Raw genomic sequence first — 22,358 nt, 5'->3', positions numbered from 1 at the left:
GCTCTATCCACTGAGCCAAACCGGTTAGGGCAATAATGAGAATTATTAAAGTGAGTGGGTTATTGGGCAGGTCTTCATAGGCCAAAGGAATAATGTTATTTTATGATATGATGGACTTGGAATGTGTAAACATTCAGTATAATCCAGCATTCTCTTATATTTTACACCCAATGAAAGACAGGGGTTTTTTTTGAAACTCAATTTACTCAGAGATCTAGTCTTAACACTTCACCATTTTGCCTCATATTTACAGTTAAGTTCACAAATGAAGGTAGGTGCGACTGGCTTAAAAGTTGAAAGTTAAAATTAAGGAACTGACAAACTCATTTTCTTTTATGTTATGTGATAGAATGGAGTTATTCTTTTCTTATCCTTACATAAAAGGGTGAGATGGTGGAAATTTTTATCCTAAAACCATAGACAGATTTACTCTTGTCATTAGTTCAAAGTGATCCCAGGCAAGTTGAAATACTTTCGGTTGGTCTGAATGAATCGGAGTCCAAAAAACCACTGTCTAAGGTAAAAGATATGGGCTTCAGAATCGGCAGGTTTGGTTTGGGTCATAGCTCATACTGTTAGGTATAATCGTGGACAGTTAACCTCTTATTCTCCAACAGTTAATATGCAATGTCAAGATAGTAATGCCATCTAGGCCATAGCACAGCTATGGTCTTAAATAAGAGATTTCAAGCACTTAGCATGGAACTTAGCACAGAGAACAACCAGTATTACATTTTCTTTTTGGACCTGTGACTTACAGTGGGTCCTGTCAGTTACAGAGGAGGCCCTATTCTCTGACCAACCCCACTCCTGTCTATTCCTTTGAAGTTAGAAATGAGGGAGAAAGTGCCACCTAGTCCCTAGGGAACCATTTCTCATATGCCTCTGACGCCTCATACAAGTGTCCGTGGAAGCTAAGGGACTTTTCTTTTCTTTTCTTTTTTTTAGGATCTCCCACTGAGTTCAAAGACTTATCCTTCCAAAGAATATGAGCAATAGTCACCGTTTATGATGTCATATTTGCTGTAATGCTTTGTTGTAGTTGCTGAAATGTTCACAGACTCTGTTATTGCTTAGATCTTAAAACAATTACAAGGGAAGTCAAATTCCATTCTCCAGTAAAACGCAGAACTAGGATTAGTCCCATTGTGCAATAAAAACATGAAAAGCTTAAAAAACACATCTATCTTTAGATTATTAAGTTTACAAAGTCAACCCAGATTCTTTGATTTGATTAGGATCCTATCCTGATATATTTAAAGTAAGCTAAATCAGCAACATTTTAATCTATTCATATCTTAGCCATGGGTTTTTCAATTTGCATTCAAATATAATATTAAGTGATATTATTGCCTCAAATCCAAAATGCTTGTGTTTTGTTTGTTTTTCATTTTTCCACTCTGGAAATTGGGATACCTTATGATTAATGTGTAAAGTTATGTTGTGGTGGTTCTTTTCCATAAAAACTGACCCCAAACCAATAGAAGATCTTTAGAGTGATGGAATCATATTTAGGAAAATATGGAGTTCAAAAATCATCTTACTTTGTGTTGATATTACCTAAGGTGGCTTTGCTCTTACTTTGTGGTAACTTAATTATTGGTAAAAGAAATAAGTTTAATATATACGGAAGATCATCCAAAGGCTTCATTAAGATTTTTGGTACACATATATTTGTAGGTCAAACAGCCATACCTCTAGTTAATAGCTGGTCTTTTTAATGTTTCAACATTGCTTTAAAAGTACCACAGATTTCTTCCAATATGATAGGAAATACCATATTTGTCATAGCAAGATTCCAAGGAGAGAAAAAGCCTCCCCAGCCAGTTTCCAGAAACCCCTTTCCTCACTCTTAGGTCGCCTCTTTCTTTTGAGGGTCCCTGTAAAAGCTAGGGTGGCAGCCATACCTGTCACTGTCATGTGGGACAACACACCATTCAAAACCTGACATACATACAGCACAGTGCTGGGTACACAGCAGTTATTCAATAAACCTCTCCTGGCGCACTGATGTGAAATACAAAACTGTTCTAGTTAGGCATACATACGGCTTTTAACATTGGGAAAACTCAATTTTCTAAAAATGTTCCCTTTTGCTTTTCTCTCCTCCCCCTTCCCACCCCCCCCCTTTTTTCTACCAAAAATCCTGTGAGTTAATTTTGGGACTTTTACACAAATAAAAGCACCAATAAATCAAATCCTAAATGTTCTTTTTCCCCTTGAAATATAAAAAGTGGTGTTTTTTGTTTTGTTTTGTTTTCCTGTTTGTTGGTTTTTTTCCATTTTGGTAGCAAACACGAAAATCACCACAACTAAAGGTAGAACACCAATTTCAAAAAACGTTTGATCAACCCAGTCGGTGTGGCTCAGTGGTTGACCAAGAAACCAATAGGTCTCCCATTTGATTCCCGGTCAGGGCACAGGCCCTGGAGGCGGCTCTATCCCCAGTAAGGGCCATGATGTTCATGCCAGTCAATGATGTTCCTCTCTCGTCGATGTTTTTATCTCTCTGTTCCTCTCTCTCTAAGAAACAATAACAACATACTTTAAAAAAACACATTTGATCAGAGATGGAAAACTCAAGGGTAAAGTTAATAGAAATGAGTGAAATGTAATGTTAAAAGCTGATGATGTGAAACACTGATCAAGAACCAATTAATAAATTACTGATAATGATTTTCTTTAGGAACACTGTTAACCCTTAGCAACTAGGTGGCAAGTTGGTTTGCAAATATTTCAATCAATTAAACTGAAAAATAATAACCCTTATGAAACGGGGAAGAAAAAATGTATGAAAAAAACAAAGAGGAAAAGAAAGAGAAGAAAGGAGGAAGGGGATTTATCTTAAAATATTTAATCTAAATTTAAAAAAAAAAATTCCTGCTCTCTAAAACACTTTACATTCCAAAATAGGAAAAGAATTCTTTAAATGCTGACATTACAATAGGCACAGGATCAACTATTAGATAATAAAAATCATTTCTATGCCAGCAGCCCACAAATCGTGATTAAAAAGCAAACTTCAAATACTACTAAATCCATTTTCTTATTTGCTACCTAATTCCATCAGAGCTAACAGAAAATTTAATAACCAGAGAGCTTCACAAAGAAGGAACATGGTGATCTGTTTTTGCTCATTTTTTTTTACCCACTTCCAGACAGAAGAAATTAGATAAACTATACGCTTGATTTTTTAAAACTAAAAGCCTCCCACTTTTTCCTTTAGCTTTGAGCATAAGTGAAATGCATAATAAGAGCATTCTTTCTTAATTTTTCATATGTTTGGCCCAATAGCTTTGGGAACTCTGAAATGGTCTCTTTCAGGCTTTATTGAAGGGGGGATATCTGCATAATTCCTACAGCATCAAAAGAAATTGGCAGTGAGGTAGATATAGAGGATTCATCATCAAGAGGCATATATACGCCCTTCATGTACGCATGTGATTTTTAAAAACACTACAAATGTTTTTGAGTTATAAAACGTATGACACAGCCTAGCATATTACCCCACGTCCAGCATACTACTAGTATTATTTAGAGTTCTTGTATTTGCACTTTTCCAAGAACCGTGGTTAAGAATAAAAGACAAAGGAAACGGATCATTTCCTGCCTCCAAATAATGTCTTACCCACCTATGCTTAATAGATTTACAAGCTCAGATAAAAACTAATTTCAAGCAAGCTGTGAAAGAGCAAAAGAAAAGCCCTGGCTTAATTTGTTAGTGAAGGAAGGCCTTGCTTGAAATTCATATCAACTTTACATTCTGCAAAGCAACTCATCCACATAAAAATGGTCAAAAAGGACTTCATTTAATTAGTGATATGTAGACTTTTGCATAGAAAAAGGTTACAAAGTAATGCAAAAAGGACTAGGTACAGTAATTTTAAAACAAATATTTAAAAGTATAATGTTGCATAATGTTTAACATTCTTCTTTATTGCTTTCTCCACACAGCAGAGAAATGAAGTGCATAATAATAATACATGCTGTGTCTTTATCTTTCAAACATAAAATCTCATGTGCTCAATTTCAATGTATTAAGAGATTATTTTGTCATTAAACAAAATAAAAAACAAAACAAAATGAAACCAAAACACCATTATGTAGCACTAGTCTAGGCATGGACAAACTAATTTATGTACATCCCATTGCATACATTCATCTTGATTTGGGGGTCAAACGCAATCTTGAGCTTGACAAAGAGCATTTAAAAATCGTGGCTTTTCTGTTCCAAATGCTATCTATCTACCTACCTCCCTGTCTCATCACCTCCAGAAATGCTACTTCTCCCAAAAGGATGACAAGGATAGTACACGTCATCGGGACAAAATGAAGAGGATACATATGTGGAAATAGTCCAAACGAAACGGAATAAATTATGCTAAACTTTTACAAACTCGAGTTTTCAAGTTGGCATGAATCAGCTAGCCTCTGGTGGGCACACAGTAGGTCACTGCTCCTGGGTGTACTCCATAAACGTATGGTTTATAGAAGAAGCACCACATTCTGAGCCATGAAAGAAAAAGGTGCCTCGGGGTTTGCAGACAAGGCAGAATGCTTGCTAATCTGAGCACTGACGGAATAATTGCTTATACCAGTGTATTGCTGAATGTCACCACTTGGCAAGTCTGTACAAAGAAAGCAAACTAAGATAAAACTCGGTCTTTCAACTTGAAAATTATTTTCAGCAATCCTTTTGGCCAATAAAAACCTGTTGGTTTCAACAGAGTACTCTTCCCTGGCACTGTATGTCTGCAGCCTAACGCAAGACTTCTGTCCCTCTCCCTTCTTAACCTAACTTCTACACTCGTCACTTGTGCAATGTTCCATGCTCAGAACAAAACTTCACTAGCTCAGGCACTTAGGAAACACGAATATTTTTTCCCCATCTAGTTTCAAGAGAATTCAGTCAGGGCCTTTTTCTTCTCCAATTTGGATATACCGAGGCAAGGCTGGATGGTACACCCTTTTACTTTCCGGGAAAATTCTACATGGAAGCAAGTGTGAAGTTCTCAAACGTTGCTGACGTCAGTTACCAAGCTGCCTTAACCAACCACAAGAAAGAAAACAGATCGCTAATACCACATTTCCACTTGTGAGGTGTGTGTCTCAAATAGCTTCACTGTTCCTTGGTGGGTCTGTAGACATCTGTACGGCGGCCTTCCGGTGCAGATGCTGACATGCAGGACTTTCAGTTACCATGGCAACAAGTTCAATGACAACTCAAAAAGCGCCCACTTCTGTCCCCCAGGGTCGGTAAGGTTTACTGTTAGTTCCACTGCTCGTCTGCTGAGGGCTGGATGTGGCTGATACGGACAAGGGCGGGCTGATGGCTGTGGCGGCTGCCACCGCGGCAGCGGCGGCGTTTGGGGGGAGCATGGGGAAGGCCCCCGCGAAGGACAGGGGGAAGCTGTGCGCCGCCGCGGTGGCGGCTGCGGCGGCCGCGTGGACCGTGGCCGAGAGGGACAAGAGCGAGGTGGAGAGGGGCGGCACGCAGGGGGCCACGCTGCCCGTCGATGGCATCCGAAGGGCAGAATCCGCGTGGGCAAACGTGGCCGTGAGGAGCGCGGAGCCGTGGGCAGGAGGCACGTCTGAGGTCGTGGAGAGGCGGCAGGGCGTGGACTCCGAGGCGTGGAGTCCGTTGGGCTGGAGCAGGGCTGCGGGCAGATGGTGGAAGGCCGCGGCCCAGTGGTGCGGGTGCAGCGGGTGGTGGTGGTGGGCCAGGGAGGAGGTCATGGCCGCTGCTTCCCGCTGCGAGGCGCACGTGCTGAGGTGGGAGACCAGCCGCACCCGCAGGGGGTCCGCGGAGTCCAGGCCTTCCACGGAGCTCAGATACCGGGCCACTTCCGTCAGGCACTCCCGGAACCCGATGCTCATGAAGTCCATGGCAAGCGCGTGTGCATCGAAGTAGCCTAAAGGGAGGTTTGAGCAAAGTGGGGGCCAGGAGAGAGCGAGGAGAAAAGGACCCAGTTACTGAGAGTCCTACCAACTAGGTCCCACTCTGCCCTTCAGAAGATTGAAGCAGAACCACCATCCTTTCTGAAAACGTTGCCAGCTACTTATGGTTGCAATCTGTGCAGAAGTTAAGAGAGTGTAGAAAGTACGCTTTGCAATTCACATGTGTGACTACTCTGGCATTGCTGGGTACTACAGTTGTTCTTGCAACCAAATTTCACAGTGGGGGCTGGGGGTGTGGTTGGTGTGTGTGTGTATGTGTGTGTGTGTGATTAAGAACATGCATGTTTCAAATACTTCCAGGGGGAAAAAGTGGTGTTTCTCCTTCTGTATTGTGGACTAGTGAAATTCCCTAGTCGAATTTTTTCATGGTGACACAGCGTTCCAGGCGCTGTCTCTGTCACATGAGCTATAGATTAAAGGGCTTTTCTGAAACATCCGCTCTCTTGGCGGTAAACAGAGAGGTAAAATGCATTTTAGCGGCTTGGGGACTTTCAAACAAAGGACTTTTCTTGCACCAACACTTACTGTATCTTAAATTTTTTTTAAAAAAATGCTTCTTGACTCTCAGTGGCTTTTTTTAAATCAACAAAGTGAAAACATGTTGTCATTACTTGGTATGAAAAAATCCAATAAAAACAAAATGTTTCATTTATCATCTATTCATTATTAGACTATCTTATTCTGTATCTCAAGCACTTTGGAAAATAATAGTCATAATAGTCAAAAGTCTTAAAGCTAGAATTTGAACTGAAATTTGGAAGGCCCAAAAAACATCTGGAACAAAAATATACCCTATTAAAACAGTAACAACAGCACAAAGCTGATATAAGACAGCATCATGAAATGTGGAAGATGAAGACTTATGCAGAGTTAGCAACAAACTCCCTGGGATTAGAAGGAAAAGCTCTCCTTAAAGAAGCCTCCTCCATGGAAAAGATTTCACGGGAGCGTCCTCAGGGTTCTCTGTGGGCCTTTGCGGACTCTGTCTCCCATGAGAGAAGAGGAGGGAGGTAATCACCAGTGTAGACCGAGTTCAGAAACCCAGAGAGATTTAGAAATTTAGGTTACTCTACCAAATCCTCTCTAGACACCATGGCAACATCAAGGTAGACTGTAAAAAACAACAACAACGAACCAACAGGATTGTAACCCTCAGAGCTTCCAAGAATTTTCATGAACAGGCATGAAAAAATTTGAAATTTGTGGTTTGCCAGCTACATGTTGCTGTATGTCACTGAGTTCTCTGTTGCATCTTAAGGAACAGAAAGTATGCCAATTCCTATCCTGTTGGTGAATACAGAGGGAAATGACGATGAGCAGCTGCCTCCTATGAATGAATCTTGGGCCAAAAATTATAGTACAGCACACAGGTCTATACCACATCACCTGTGCCACCACTGCTCTACAGCTTTCAGTGAACAAACTCACAACCTTGTGAAGTGGACACTAGCACTGTTCTCACTTTACAGATGAGGAACATGGGGCTCGGAGAGGGTCAGTAATTTACCAAGCATCACAGAGCAACTACAGGACAGTGCCAGGATTTGTAAACAGGCAACCCAACTAGAGTCCATGCTCTAAGACATCAGCACACTATGAGGCCCTTATAGCAGTTGTGAGTCTTGGGCGATGTAAGCCCACACTGCCAGCCCTTCTCTTCAAGGCCCACATATTCTCCAGCTTGGTGACCTGTTTAATGACCTGGCAGCCAGGCCACTTGTAGGTGCTTGCTTGGAAATGTGTGTTCATAAACTATTCTGCTTTGAATTTTAGGACTGTTCAGGTAGCCAAGAATAGCAACCAAGACAGAACTTAGTTTTTATAGTAAGGCATAAGAACAATATTACTCTTTACAAGTATAGCTCAGGCCAAATATTTGAAATGTTGATAAGAATTCTCAGTCATGTGGTTAACGATGCCAAGGGAGGCAGGGCAAACAAACAACTTTTCTTGCACCACCACTAACTCAATCGGTGCAGATGGCAGCGTGGGGCTGGAGGGGCCGCGGAGCTCAGAGACTAGTGTCGGCCTCATAGTGCAACAGTGCACTTTTCTGTGTCTGGTCACAGGTGAGGCAGTGGCCAACCTGGGCGGGATCCTTGGCTCTTAAGATTTCATCCATTCTCTTCTCCATTATGTAAGAATGCTTGCATGCTATACTTCGGGTTACATTTTACTGAACCGAAGTTTAAAAACCCACGCCCATTCATTCAGGATGGTTCCTTGAGAAGGTGTAACCAATGGTAAGTCACAGCACGTGGGCCTCCCTGTACAATGATCAGCCTCCCTGACACACAAATATCGGAACAAAACCAGGAGGTTAGAGGCAATCTTTTCCTCTTGTTCTTCGTTTCCTTCCCCCAAGCCTCCATTAAATCAGAGCTAGAACTCAGTGTAATGCAGCTATTCCAAAGGAAGTGGCCCTAGAATTACTCTCATGCTGTTTTCAGATTTTGGTTGGTCTTGGATTTAGAGGTGATGGCCAGGGCTGTGTTCCACAGGTCCTCAGCAGCATGGCCATAGTGGAGTTAAATACTGAACTACTTCTATACCAACTGGTAAACAGCTACTTGCCTCCAATGCCCCTTTTCTGCCTTCATCTATGGCAAACTATGACAATACATAGTTTGCCCACGGCTGCCCTAAACAATTCTTCCCCAAATCACTATGGAATACAGAGAACATCTCTCCAGGGAACTGGGCCCAGGGAACCTTCTCCTATTTGCTCTGGTTAGGAATGACTGCTCCATTAACGGTTTCCAATAGAGATTCACTACCTGCACTTCAAATGCTCTGTCTGGTCTGAATCCAAAACCAACCCAAATCTGAAAACAACAATGAGAGTAATTCTAGAGTCACTTCCGTTGGAATAGCTGCATTATACTGAGTTCTAGCTCTGATTTAATGGGGGGCTTTGGGGAAGAGAAAGAAGAAAAAGAGAAAAGATTGCCTTTAACCTCCTGTTTATGTTTGGATGTTTGTGTGTTTGTTTTGTCTTTCTGTACAGATTCCAGCATGTGCTTCTGAAGTCCCAAACAAATCTCTGACCGGGCTGCTGTGAATGAAGCTTCACTCCCACAGTATTATGAAAGCAAACACAAGCCCAGGGTCAAGTGCTCCTTTTGTTCCAGAAGTTCTTTCCCACGAGTTCAATCCTGCCATTAGCATTGATTTCCACGGCTTTAATCTGGGACCTCCTATCCCAGCTTGTTAAAGAACCGCTCAACTATGACTTCCTTACAATCTTGGGGAGGGGAGGAGGGGAGGGGTGAAAAAAGAAAAGTGGAAAGGGGTGGGGAAAATGAAGTCACCTACTTACCTTTACCCCCTGTTGCCTGAAGCATCTTCAAATGATCCACTGTCATTTGTAATATTTCAGCTTTTTCTAACTTTGCAGATCCCTGCATAAACAAGTAATAAAGTCTTGTAAGTTCTATGGAAACAAATTTGGGACATTTTATACTGGATTTTCAATTTTCCTTCTCACTAGAAAATTCTAAGTTTAATTTTTTTCACAGAAAAATCTGAATTCCTTCCAAACTTTAAATGAAAACTCTAATTACTATGTCACACCTAATGACAGATAGTTGCCATTTCAACTTTTAAAGGTTAAAAAGTATAATATTTTTATCATAAGAATAGCTATACTCCACAATATTACTTCACCAAAATTACAATTGTGAAAATCTCAAACTTTGCATCCAATCAGTATCTTGGTTAATAGTATATTTAATTGCATTATCTAATTATATAGAACATCCAATAGTCCTATATAATGCTCAAGTCTAGATCAGTTGCATACAACTATGGAGGATAAGGAAATAGAATCTCAAATTATTGTTGAACCCTGACTTGGTGACTATGATTGAATAATTAGTTGGTCTTGGTATTTTTTCATCATATCAAACATTATTGGTATTAAAGAAGACATATGGTACAATAATTTGCAATATTTAACTCTCTGAAAGTACCTGCCACATTTTAGAAGATTTAGTTTCCAAATATTTAACATTCTTTTTAAAAAATATATATATATTATTGATTTTTTTTACAGAGAAGAAGGGAGAGGGATAGAGAGTTAGAAACATCGATGAGAGAGATCGATCAGCTGCCTCCTGCACGCCCCCTACTGGGGATGTGCCCACAATCAAGGTACATGCCCTTGACTGGAATCGAACCCAGGACCCCTCAGTCCGCAGGCCAACACTCTATCCACTGAGCCAAACCGGTTCGGCTTAACATTCTTGGTTATATAATGGACATATCTCTCTTAATACTTTTCTAACATTTTAAAATAAAATGTTTTGACTTTCCAGCTAGAAAAATAAAATAAAAATAAAAAATTTTACTAAGTTTTTAATTCATACTAGACCTCGGCTAAGCAGAACCAAAAAATAAAAAAGGGAAGACTTTTAATATGTTTTCCAATAATTACCAGCAGGTGTCACTGTGAATTTCAAGATCATAAATAAGAAAGCATAATTTACTACTTATCTAGTAAGCATCAGCAACATGTAAGGATATTTAAACCCTTTAAAATAGTTCTTAATAAAATTGTCTTTGAAATGTATTTTTATGTCCCTACTTTTTAAAATAAAGCAACTTCTAGAAACCAATTGAAAAAAGTGCCACCTCAAACTGTCTCAGAGTGCTGTGGGTGGCTTCTAATTTCCTGGAGGAGCTAAATAATTAAACCAATATGTTTTTCTCAGAAGAGGAAATAGAAGTTTATTTCAGGTTCCTATGCGTTACTTGTTTCGTGAAAATTATCAGCTCAATGCCAGGTATTTAAACTGCTTGACTAAATACCCTTCTAATCATATTGTGACAGGGCCAGCTCACCAAGGGTTGGTAGCCAAGCTCTGCAAATGGGAAAGTCTGTATTTACGGTCACTCGCTGCCAAACAGCTGAGGTTTGCTTTTAAGGTTTGTTTTAAATTGACATTTAAGAAAAGAAAGAAAGAAAAAGAACAACAACAACAAAAACCACACCAAACTGATGGTTCCTCATAACTAGGTATTTCAGTACTCAAAGTAAAAATATCACTAAATAATGATATCTTCCGTTTCAGCCTACTGCTACTAATCCAAACTACTGTTTCCACACTACATTTACCTAATCAAAGGCAGTTTCAGCACATAGAATGGGTGCCTGTGTTTCTCTTAAACATATGTAATCAATAGCATATTACATCTTGTACTTCTGTCAGTGCTCAATTTTTCCATGAAGATGTACAGTAGTTTCAGTGAACGTGACTAATAACAAAATTGTAGTTTCTGGATAATTTCTGAGGGCTTTGTAATGTTAGTTTGGTTCATGAAATAAACAACAAAATGAAATAAACAAACAATTGCTGTCTTATATTCTACTTGAATTAAATTGAAAGTATTTTCAACAAGGTTATGATGCCACATTCTTTGAAAGATGCTGTTAGAAATCTATGCCATTAGCCATGGTGGCAGGAGGAAAAACTTTTCTAAAACGACAAAGAAATATTTACATATTTGGCTTCCTACTCTACTAAGTGTGAAAAATCTTTTTTTTTTTTTTTTTTGTAAAGGAATATGTGAATTCTGAAAAGGGCATATGGCTAGTTTGATTTTTACCAAACTTCCAAAAAGATGCTCCAAATCGAGCATTATTCTGTTAACCCAGGGATTAAAAATGAAACCATGTGGGTTGGTAAATAAATTGTATTTGTATAAGTTATTTAGAAAATAGAGCTGGAGATGTTACTTCCTGGGCTTTGGTAATTTTTAAAATAAAAAGCTTATTTTTCTTAAACTGTTTGAAACAAAAATGAAATTTCACACATGATATCCTCCTTTTTTTTTTTTTTTTTTTTTTTTTTAAAGAATACCACATACATCTTGGTTTTAAACAAAACCACCACTGGTCTTCATAGAAAGAACAGAGAAAGCATGAACACTGTTACCCTTAAGGGGAAAATAAGCCCAAGAATGGAAATGTTTTTCAACTTCACGATGGATTATGTTTTTAATAGTTTTGCCACAACAAAGCATTTTATTGAAATCACTGCTCTGTGCCAGATCAGGGCACATACACCATTATTTTAAAAAGCTTTAACAGGCTTTCCCAGATGAGAGAATCAGATTTTTTGAGCTTTTTGGTTGGGGTGGTCAGGGGTGAGGATAGCTTACTTGTTTTTCAAAAGCAGTTGGCACCAGTCGCCTCAACTCGGATAAACTGTTATTTATCCGATCTCGACGCCTTTTCTCTATTATCTATCCCAAAGAAAGCAAAACAAAAGTTTATGAATACACAAATGATAAAATTACTCATGATGAAAAAAAACAACTGCTACACATTAGGCTGCATAACATGAAATAAAAAGAAAAAAAATCACATACCCCTCTCCTTTTCTTTCTTGCCATAATCTGAGATGTTGTTGTTGGAGAATTCGATCTAATCACAGAGCTAGAACTTTGCCTATGAAATAGGAAGAGTATGTCAGGTGCTTAATTAACATAACAATAGTTTCTTCTGAGTACTTGATGCCACCCATTAAACATTGAGGGTGATTTCTCAGTTGAGATCTGTGTTACTTTATTCTTAATTCTTGCTTTACTCTTAACATACTTTGCTTCCAGCCTATATCTCTTTTCAGGTAGGAATGAATGGTGGCTTAAAAAAAGAAAAGTTTTAATGAGTAATTTAGATGCCAAATCCATTGGCAAAAACATCCCTAAACTTTTATTAAGTCTCCTAGTAAAATAATTATGGGCAGTCAGGGTGAGAAATTAGATATTAGCACTTCCTAGTGCCACTCATAAATGTTTCTTAAAAGTCAACTAGTCTCTAGTAGCATCCTCCTCCTCTTTCCGTTCAAACATACTGAACAAAGCAAAGCTATTTTAAAATAAAGGCCATGTTTAGCACCACTACCAAACAGATATACAACCATCACATGTCACACGGTTGTCTCTAGATGCAATCTTTAAAATAAACACACGTTATCTTACTATTTCAATTAGTCATATCTCACAACGGGGAAAAAAAATGACAAATTTAATGTTTTGTATCCGAATCTTCCAAAAGAACGCTCCAAAGTAAAAATGCCACTGATAAGAAAATTAAAATCAGATCAGCTACCAGGTAAGGGTTTTACTTTGAAAACGAAACCTCCAGGAGCTGCACATCATCTTGAGTTTCCTAATGAAAAGATTATTTTATACTGAGAGTTCAATCAAATCATTATTTTGCCACTTAGAATATTTGCCACCCTTTCTAGTTTGTATCTGTTACTCTTCATAATTCATGGATTCTATAATTCTTTATGTTCTCAGATTTTCCAGGGTTCCTGTTATTTGTTCTTCCATTTTAGAAATGTTGCACAGATCAGGCTGTTAGTACTTCATCTTCTCACTTCTGGATCTTATTTCTGAATTAAATGTCCTCCTCATTCCCACCCATTCTCATCTGGTTTCGCCTTTCACAGGGCATCTTCTGTTTTTTCTGTTCTTATTTTTTAAGATGACCGACACTTTAATAATTAGAAGATACTTTGTAAACAATGTTTCATGTAAATGTCTTTGCTCTTGCTGATATCAGGCTTTGGTTTGTATGTATTAGAAGAATAGCATTAAAAGAAAGAAAGAAAATAAAACAGCATTGAAAGTTTTCCAAAAGGTAGGAAGAATTTTGCTCTTTGAGTGACAGTTGCAGATAAATAATTAAGGTGCTTCTGGGGATGCCAATTAGAAGCAATTATCATTTGACCCGCCCGGCACTAAAATGCCTCGGTAATCTCCCCCTGCCACTGGGAAGTGGAGGTCTGGCTTCTGTGATCGCGACCCCGATCTTTCCCAGACTTAAGAACCGGCAGTCAAAGGAATAACGCCCGAAACGATCCTTACATCTGTCACTCACTCTGCTGTCAGCCAAGACACACATGGTCGACCCGAGCGCGCACCCTGCTTAGCGGGGACACTGCACGTCGCTTCAGTTTCTCCATAAAGCAACTTAGCTTTTTAGTCTCTTTTAAAAACACCAATTTTTCTTTGCTCTTGGCCCATTTCGGCAGCTTCAGTGGCGGGGGCGTCGCCCGTCGCCGGGACCTGTTTATCGGCCGGCCGGGTGCAGACAGCCGGGCAACAATCCCGGCCAACTCCCGCACTTTCAGGCGTCCCCATCCGCTGCGCTGCACCCCTAGAGTGAAAACCCACCGCCCTCGCCCCACTCCACGCACGTTCCCGAGCGCCCACCACTCAACGTTTCTCCGGCAAAACTTCCCCCTCTTCGTGAGGACGCCGCGGAAAGGAGCCTGGAGATTCCCACGGAGCCGTCCCACACAAAGCTCCCCGACACCTCGGGCTCCGAGCGCGCGCTCACCCCGAGTAATTGTTCTCGCTTCCCACGTCGATGGTCTCGTCCAGGTCGCTCTCCGAGGTCGTCTCCTCGCAGGGGCGCTTCATCGCGGCGAAAAGGGCGCGGGGCGCAGCCCGGCCGGAGACACGGATGCCCAGCGCGGCACAGCGACCTCCCTGCCGGCCTCCTCACCCCCTCCCCGGGCCCGGCAGGCGCGGCTCCCGCGGCGGCGCGGTCGGCTCCTCCGGGCTGTTTCCCACGCCGCAGCCCAGCTCTGCGGCAAGACCGGCGCCGGACACGCCCCCCCCGGCGGGCGGGGCCCACGCGCGCACCTCCCTCCCGCCGGCCCCCGGCGCCCCGGCGGGCCCCGCCTCCTCGGGGCCGGCGTGGCCCGCGATTGGCTGGGGCGGAGAGGTGGGCCGCCCCTGCCCTCGCCTGCCTCCAGGCTGGGGCAGAAGCGTGGGAACCCGCCTCCACACCTGGGGCGCAGGAGCGGCGCGCGGGCGGGCACGGGCGGCGGCGAGCGCGAGCACCAGGTGTCTGTCTGCAGCGAGGGAAGCGCGCAGCCCCGGGCGCGGGCGCCGCGAGGAGGGCCGGCGCGGGGCGGGCGCGGGGCCCTCGGGCTGCGGCCCTCCTCCTCCTCCTCCTCCTCCTCACCCCGCCGTCCGCCGGGCAAGTGTCGGGCCTGGGTTTAAAGAGGAACCCGAGCGCGTGGCTGCGTGTGAGCGGGCGCGTGTGACGTCGGGAGCCGCCCCGCTCGGCTGTCCCTGGTCAGGACCCACACTGCCGACTGGCTGGCCCTGGCGGTCACATTTGCCCTCTGGGGTTTTTGAAAACCTTAAATCAAAGTTATTTTTTTTCTCCCCCGGCAACTCCCGAGGCTACTGCTGCGGCCTCCGGGCTGTGAACAGATAAGGACGCGAGTTTCCCCGACGAGGTACATAACCCCTGACGGTCGGAGGGGGTGAGGTTGGCCCCCGCACGATGTTCGATTTGCTGTAAATCAGTTATTTCCATTCCCCCCCCCCTCGGGACTGTGGATCGTGGATCCCGCTGAGTAGGCCGTGCCTGGAGCTGTGTTTACGTTGGTGGCCGGAAGGACTAGGGCAATAACGCGGGTGTTTCAGGACCCAGTGTTAGTGGTTTTTCAAGTCCGAGTTTTTCGGGCTTGGGTTCTCCAGATAACGGCAAGTCTCCCCTTGCCCTGATCATGCGCAGTCGCAGAGGCAGGTGTAATTAGAATCCCGGACACGAAAAAGCGCTCTGGAAATGGGATTTGTTTTCTAGAGTCCGAACTCGTGTCCAGTTTTTAGTGCATTGGACACCGCGGGCTGTAAAGTCTCTAGATGCGCTTTCAGACCGTGTTTTCCAGCGCCTCTTTCCATGCTCTGACTTTCGAACCGGCTACGCCGATGTGTCTCCGCGAGGGCAGCCGGGGTCGGTTTGCTCGCCCGGGAGCCGCGGTACCGGGAGGCGGGCGCGGGTCGGTGGGGGTCCAGCCGGAGACGCCACTCGCTGCGCCGGGACGGCTCCGTGCGGGGTGGGTAAAAGCCTCCGAGAAAGGGGCCTCTGTCAGTCACCACCACCTTCCGCCGCGGACCGGTTCATTTTTTTCTGGGGATCTGCTCGGGGCGCCCCTGTGACCATCTGTCCCCTCCCTCCACCGGACCCGCGCCGGGCGGGGAGGAGAGGAGGAAAGGACGCGACGTGGAGGACCGGGCCCGGCGAGGGCGGGGGAGTTGGGCAGGGAGAGAGCGGGAAGGACCGGCAGCCAGCGTGCTGAGCTCGTATTAAAACGCAACTCCCCCTCCCCACCCCCTCCTTTCCCTTTTTGCATCCCTGCGGCGGTGCCTGCAATAACCGTGTGAACAGAAACCCGAAACGTCCCATCCTGACTGCTGAAACTTAACCCGGGCAAAGCACAGAGTCGGCGGGGACCGGGCGAGGCCTGGCGGGGCGGCACCGGGTCAGCTCAGGACTGTGGGGCCGCCAGGGGCGGTGACACCCCCTCCACCCCGCCCCCCGGCTCGGCTGTCGGTTTCAGGGCGGGTTCCGGCCGGCGCGGGCCTCTGGGCCTCTGCGCCGCTGCAGCGCCCAGGTCCAGAGCGCGCGGAGCGGAGCCGGCCCGCGTCCCGCCCGCGACGACCTCCCACGGCGCCACCTGCTTCTGGGTCCGCGCGGCCCACAGTCAAGGGCGGGGCGCTCGCGGGAGGATGGGCCAGCGGCCACTGCGCACGGGCCACAGGGGAACGCGCGAACCCGACCTTCACGGCTTGCGGCGGCTTGTTCTTCTGAAAGCGAATGCCTGCAGGTGCAATTCACGTTCGCCATGGGAGCAAGTTAGCGGTCGCTTCCAAACGTCAGGGTCTCAACTTGAGACCGTCGCTGAAAAAAAAAAAAAAAAAAAAGAAAGAAAGAAAGAAAAAGAAAAAAAGAAAGAAAGAAAAAGAGTTGACTTCCCTCCTCCCCCTCCCCAACCACCACCACCATACTGGGGCATTTAATTGTAATCATTGCGAAAAATTGCAACTAGGGAAAAGGTTTACTTGCAATAAAGTAGCAACTGGGTATAGTTTTCCCGTATTTTTCTTGGTAGCCTTAACTGCTGTAACCGTGTTATAAAAAATATATATATAGCAGGGACGTTCGAAAAGTACACATGGATTTAATGTCGCTTAAACTGTTTTATAAGTAGAGAGGATCATATTCTACAAGTGTTTATTCTACCAGTTCTTGGCTGGTACATGGTAAGCGATATGAAAGTCTGTTAAATAGACGAACGCATAGGGCAAAAGACATCGGTGTTTCGAACACCGTGAAATGATGAATATGCTCGCTTATCTACAAAACACTTAACCGCGATTAGGCAACGCGAAATGGATCCATTAGGTCTTTTATTCCCCTCAAGTATTCCATCCGCCTGTCCCCTGGTCAGGATCATTGTCTGGTCTGTCTCCCACTGAAAGTGCCTCCCGGGTCAGAGGGAGAAGGAGAGGGAGGAAACTCTTGAAAGCGCCCAGCACAGGTAAAAACGGTGGTGGATTGATTGTAGTGGGTGAGGGAGGGAAGTGTAGGGGTGGTGTAAGCGGGCAGAACCAATAGAGAAGGTGAGAGAACCGAGGGATTTCAAGCCTCCGCGCCCCTGAGCGACATCCTTTTCAGCGAACCTTGGACAAAGGCTTGCTAAGAGCCCGGAGAAAAGATATCCGCGCGCAGAGCAAAACCAGTTCTTTCCTTTTCAAAGATTTGCACAGTGAGATAATTAGACCGAAAGATACGAGGGACTTTTCTGGAAACGAAATGCCATTAAAAGAAAGCCCAGGATTAGGGACCTAAAGGGAACGGGGGAGAGGAGACTCGGGCGCCTTCCCGAAATTGGTCATCTCGCGGGTGTTTTGTCATCTCGCGGGTGTTTTGTGTTGAATGTGATTTAACTCAAGGGTGTGAAGGTGAGGTGTCAGGTGCCAAGATCTGGAAACATCTGACTCGCAGTGGCCCTGGTCCTCCCCTTCCCCCTCCTGTTTGATACAATAAAGTTACGGTTTTTGCACCTGTATTCCTGAGTTTGGCGATCTTGACTGAGGCTTATCTTGTCCCACAAATTTGAGCTCTGTTGCACAAATTAATGATGTGATTACTGCAGTTCTAAAATTCCCCTTGCAGCATTTTGGGAACAAACGTAGGGTCTTTTAACATTCTCCTTGATCTGGTTTTCTCTTCATTAGAGCACTTTGATTTTTCAGGATCAATGGCCACATTTCATTTGTGGCTTCTCTGAATCAATCCTTTGAGGTGCAGCTTCCAATTACTTAAAAAGTTTCTGGTCACTCCAGTGTTTGGGTTCTCTTAGAAAGTCACCAACGCATGACACCACTTAAAAAAAAGTTTCTCAGTGAAACACGGGCAGCTCTGTTATTTTAAGAAAGTTGTTCGTCTAAGAAGCCTACATGCACATACTTCATATCAAGTCCAATATTTGCCCTGTCTGAAAGATTATGATTGCAACACAGTTTCTGGTGCAAAGGCAAGACAAGACGGCTGCCCTGAGAAGTACTAGTCTATTTTCAATTGCTGGGGCAGACGGCACATACCATGCATCTGCAGGCAGCCGTGTTGGGCTGCTTCCCTAACTAGGAGGCTGTGGTGAGCTGGCAGCACATTCAAGTGTGTATGAGAGAATACTGCACCCTGAGAGCGGAGGCCAAGGGCAAAATCCTTGTAAATTTCAGTACCTTTCTCAGCATCAGGCTGGCATCAGGCAGGCCCACCTAAGGTCACTGTGTGACACATATTTTCAAGCCAGCAGAGCAAAACAGAGCTGAACACAAGGGCAAATTTAGGCCCTCCAACCTTGAAGTCATCTATGAAAGGGAACTGCTTTACCAGATAACAATTATTCTCGCCTGGTCAGCCACACAAAGTGCAGAGTATTTCTTGGCTTGCTCCAATAGGTGCTACTTAATTTGTTTCATCAGAAGTTCCGAGGTAGGAAATCTAAGACCCAAAGCCCCCTTTCTGGAAGGTTAGAATGTTTAAATCGATCTCTGTTATTAAGGGGCAATTTATGTAAGAGCTTTTATTTCATGAGTGGTGTTCTTAGTGCTTAGCACAGGCCCAAGAATGAAGGCTGCTTTTATTGCAGGAACTTGAGAAGAAGATTGCATACTTAAGTAACCAGTTTCCCTATAAGCAGTGGTCAAAACACTCACTATTTTAACGTCCTCCTTGTGAGGGTTAAATTGATGTTTGCAGGCTTTTCTTTTAAGGAATTAAAAAAACAAAACCCTTCCATTTTCTTCATGTTGGTTTGATTGACAATTCCTGCCCCCTCCCCTCCTCCCCCCTCAAGGATAGAGTTAGATCTATCTACTTCTCTCATGAAAATCATCTTTTAAAATGAACTATAGCCCTAGCCAGTTTGGCTCAGTGGATAGAGTGTCGGCCTGCGGACTCAAGGGTCCCGGGTTCGATTCTGGTCAAGGGCACATGCCCGGGTCGTGGGCTCTGTCTCCAGTAGGGGCGTGCAGGAGGCAGCCGATCAGTGATTCCCTCTCATCATTGATGTTTCTATCTCTCCCTCTCCCTTCCTCTCTGAAATCAATAAAAATATATTTTAAAAAATAAATAAGTAAAATGAACTACATCCCCATCTTCTAGAAGGGAATGACACATAGTGGATGCACAATAAATGGTTTGGAATGAATTTCTTGTTGAAATTAATGAGCTCACTGTCTCTCTCTCTCTCTCTCTCTCTCTCTCTATATATATATATATATATATATATACATATATATACACATATATATATATATAAATTTAGATATATTGGAATATTTAAAATTGAAATAAATAACCATGAACTAAAAAAAAAAATCATGTGAAAATGAAGAGAATATGCTTAAGTATGAGCAGGAAAGCATTTATTATGAATGAACTCTTAGTTCAGCCCTGAGCTTCCTGGGAGCCAAGTGAGAAAGAGAAAGACTATTAGTGCGTTTTCTAATTCTTGTAATCAGAAAAGATGAAGCACATTGCTTTTCAAAAAAGAGATACTTTATCCAGTTGCTGAATTCTAAACGAACTGCCTTATTCACAGACCTTAAAAATTTTATTGTATTTAAACATTTATTTCCTTTGTCTAAAATTATTCCCCAAATATGCAAATTAATTATAACATGAATAATGACATTTATATTATGCATAAATGAATACAATAGTTTATCTTCTAATAGTTGAAATCTCAAGATTACTTAATTGACAATAATAGGACAGAGCTACAGAGCTACAAAAATGTGGCTTCTCCCTAAAATAGATTTTGCTTTGAGTTGAAAAAAATTTAAATCAGTGATTCCTGGATCTGGTTGGTTGGCAGTAGTTGATGAAATATCATGTGCTATGGAAGATTTTAAGACTAAAAGAATGGAATGGAAACAAACATCTCAATTTTCTTATCACTTTTATTAGAACTTCTTTTTAGATATATGCATACTTATGCCTTTATTTTTAAATTTATAGATGACTTTCTAAAGACCCCTCACAGATTGTAAATAAGAAGTTTCAAATTTTAGACTTTCTCTGGAAAAAATACGGACTATTATTGGACCATCATGCTTTGCAAACCTATTGAAGTACGTACTTTAGGAGAAACAGAAAAATAGCAAATTTCTTTTTTTCTAGACAGGGCTGTTTTGTTTCTAGCAGATAAGAGTTTAACATTCTTGGTACCTATTGGTTGAAAGGCACAGCGCAGAAATTTGTTTTTTCTGGCATTAGTCTTCATAATAATTTCATAATATAATAATGTATCGGGAACATTGGACGAAACGTTTTTAAGAGATAAATTGGGTCTTAAGAAATAGTCCATTCAATTTCTGGGAAATAAATACTTTAAAGAAAAGAATAATTCTTTGAGGAATTGTAATATTCACCAAGGCAATGCAATTTCTTTGAAAACAAAATGTCATGGTGCTTAGCAGTTGCAGGGTGGAGAAAGGCTATGTATTGTACTTTGAATACGTAAGAAAGGTACACTATATGTTTCCATAGCACTTTTGCCTGGGGCATGATTGAATCACGAATCAAAACTCACAGCAAATGAAAAATTAAAAAAAACAATATCAATGATGTATATGGGTATATATATGTATACCTATCTATCTACAAATAGACATATCTATATGAGGATAGCTATAAAGAAGCACAAAGTAAAGGTTTTTTTTTTAATAAAAAAATACGTTTTTATTGATTTTAGAGAGAGAGGAAGAGAGAGAGAGAAACATCAGTTGGCTGCCTCCTGCATGCCCCCTACCAGGGATGGAGCCCACAAGGCAGGCATGTGCCCTGACCGGAATCAAATCTGAGACCTTTAGGTTCCTGGGGCGACCTCACCCAATTGAGTCACACTGACCATGGAAAAATAAAAGTGTTTTTAACTGACCTGACTTGATTGTTAGTGTATAAAAGTCTATAGTAATATCTGGCACAGGACAGTAGCTCAAGTCAGAGAGGAAAATGCTGCATTTTGTAATTAAACCATTTGTAAAATGGAATTAACAACCTTGATATTTTTGTGTGTGTTTTCTCTATTGTGAAAATTAGAGTCACTGTATTGTCAGTTTATTTTATTTTAGATACTAAAATACCTTATCTTTTGTCTATTATCTATATATGCATATAAAAGCCTAAGCGGCCGTTTGACCATTTAACTGGTAGCTATGATGCGCACTTACCACCAGAGGGCAGGTGCTCAACACATAGGCATTGAATCATGGAACAGACTGATGAATCTCAGAGGGAAGGGGGGATGGCAGGAAGAGGTTAACCAAAGATCTTATATGCATACTAGAGGCCCGGTCCATGGATTCGTGCACTGGTGGGGTCCCTTGGCCTGGCCTGCGGAGATTGGCCCGAAACCGGCAGTCTGACATCCCCAGAGGAGTGCCGGATTGTGAGAGGGCGCAGGCCAGGCCGAGGGACCCCACTGGTGCATGAATCTGTGCACCGGACCTCTGTATATCTATATTTTTAAATCAGTTTTTTAATGCAATTTTTAAAATGTCACCCCTTAGAAAAACAGACTTTACTATTTTGAACCTCTTGATGCAATGGGAATATTAAGGGGTTGGAAGAGTGATTCTGGTGTTCAGGTGGAACACCTAAAAAATCATGTTCTTTTTACATGACCCCATGAAATATTGATACATTAACTAATTAGATGCTTGCGTGTCTAAATTCTAATTGAGATAACAAAGATTGGAGCAAAATTTACAGCTGAAAAATTCTAGTCATGATTTTGTTTTGAGTGTGAATTGGGAGAAGAATGGCCATACTTTAATTGGAACAAGACACTTTGTTCTCATTCAAAAATGTAGTTTGAGAATTGATATGTTAAGAACATCACAGTGGGAACCGAATAAACAGAATTCTGGGGGAAAATGATCTAAAAATGAAACCAAGGAGATTACAGACAGAGATCGCTGCTGACAGAACTGTTAGTGTGTGTACTTGAAAGCAATCATGGCCCGATTTTCAAGACTGTGCCTCTTTTAATTTGTCTGTTGTCATTGCCAAG

At 42.6% G+C, this 22,358-nt stretch overlaps 1 protein-coding gene across 2 annotated transcripts; it reads right to left on the bottom strand.

Moving 5' to 3' along the window:
- Positions 1-733: 733 nt before the first annotated feature.
- On the bottom strand, positions 734-14,540 carry HEY2 (hes related family bHLH transcription factor with YRPW motif 2). 2 transcript variants are annotated; one of them, XM_059700250.1, is made up of 5 exons: positions 14,312-14,540; positions 12,331-12,409; positions 12,121-12,204; positions 9,278-9,359; positions 734-5,912 (listed from the first exon to the last, which is right to left on the bottom strand). In XM_059700250.1, exons 1-5 carry the CDS (start codon positions 14,392-14,394, stop codon positions 5,224-5,226), a joined length of 1,017 nt encoding a protein of 338 aa, XP_059556233.1. In that variant the 5' UTR covers positions 14,395-14,540; the 3' UTR covers positions 734-5,223. The 2 variants fall into 2 exon arrangements, with proteins under 2 accessions (XP_059556233.1, XP_059556234.1); XM_059700251.1 differs by having other exon boundaries at positions 13,837-14,446.
- Between the last annotated feature and the right edge of the window lie 7,818 nt (positions 14,541-22,358).

The sequence above is a fragment of the Myotis daubentonii genome, chromosome 6 (assembly GCF_963259705.1).
Source record: "Myotis daubentonii chromosome 6, mMyoDau2.1, whole genome shotgun sequence".
Classification (NCBI taxonomy): domain Eukaryota; kingdom Metazoa; phylum Chordata; class Mammalia; order Chiroptera; family Vespertilionidae; genus Myotis; species Myotis daubentonii.
This window is presented reverse-complemented; position numbering and strand designations above follow the sequence as displayed.

Coding starts and splice junctions, on each gene's coding strand:
- HEY2 (XM_059700250.1), bottom strand. CDS start 14,394: ATGAAGCGCCCCTGCGAGGAGACGACCTCGGAGAGCGACCTGGACGAG. Junction 12,410..14,311: donor AGCGAGAACAATTACTCGGG/GTGAGCGCGCGC, acceptor CCTATTTCATAG/GCAAAGTTCTAGCTCTGTGA. Junction 5,913..9,277: donor TCAGGCAACAGGGGGTAAAG/GTAAGTAGGTGA, acceptor ACCTCCCTTTAG/GCTACTTCGATGCACACGCG.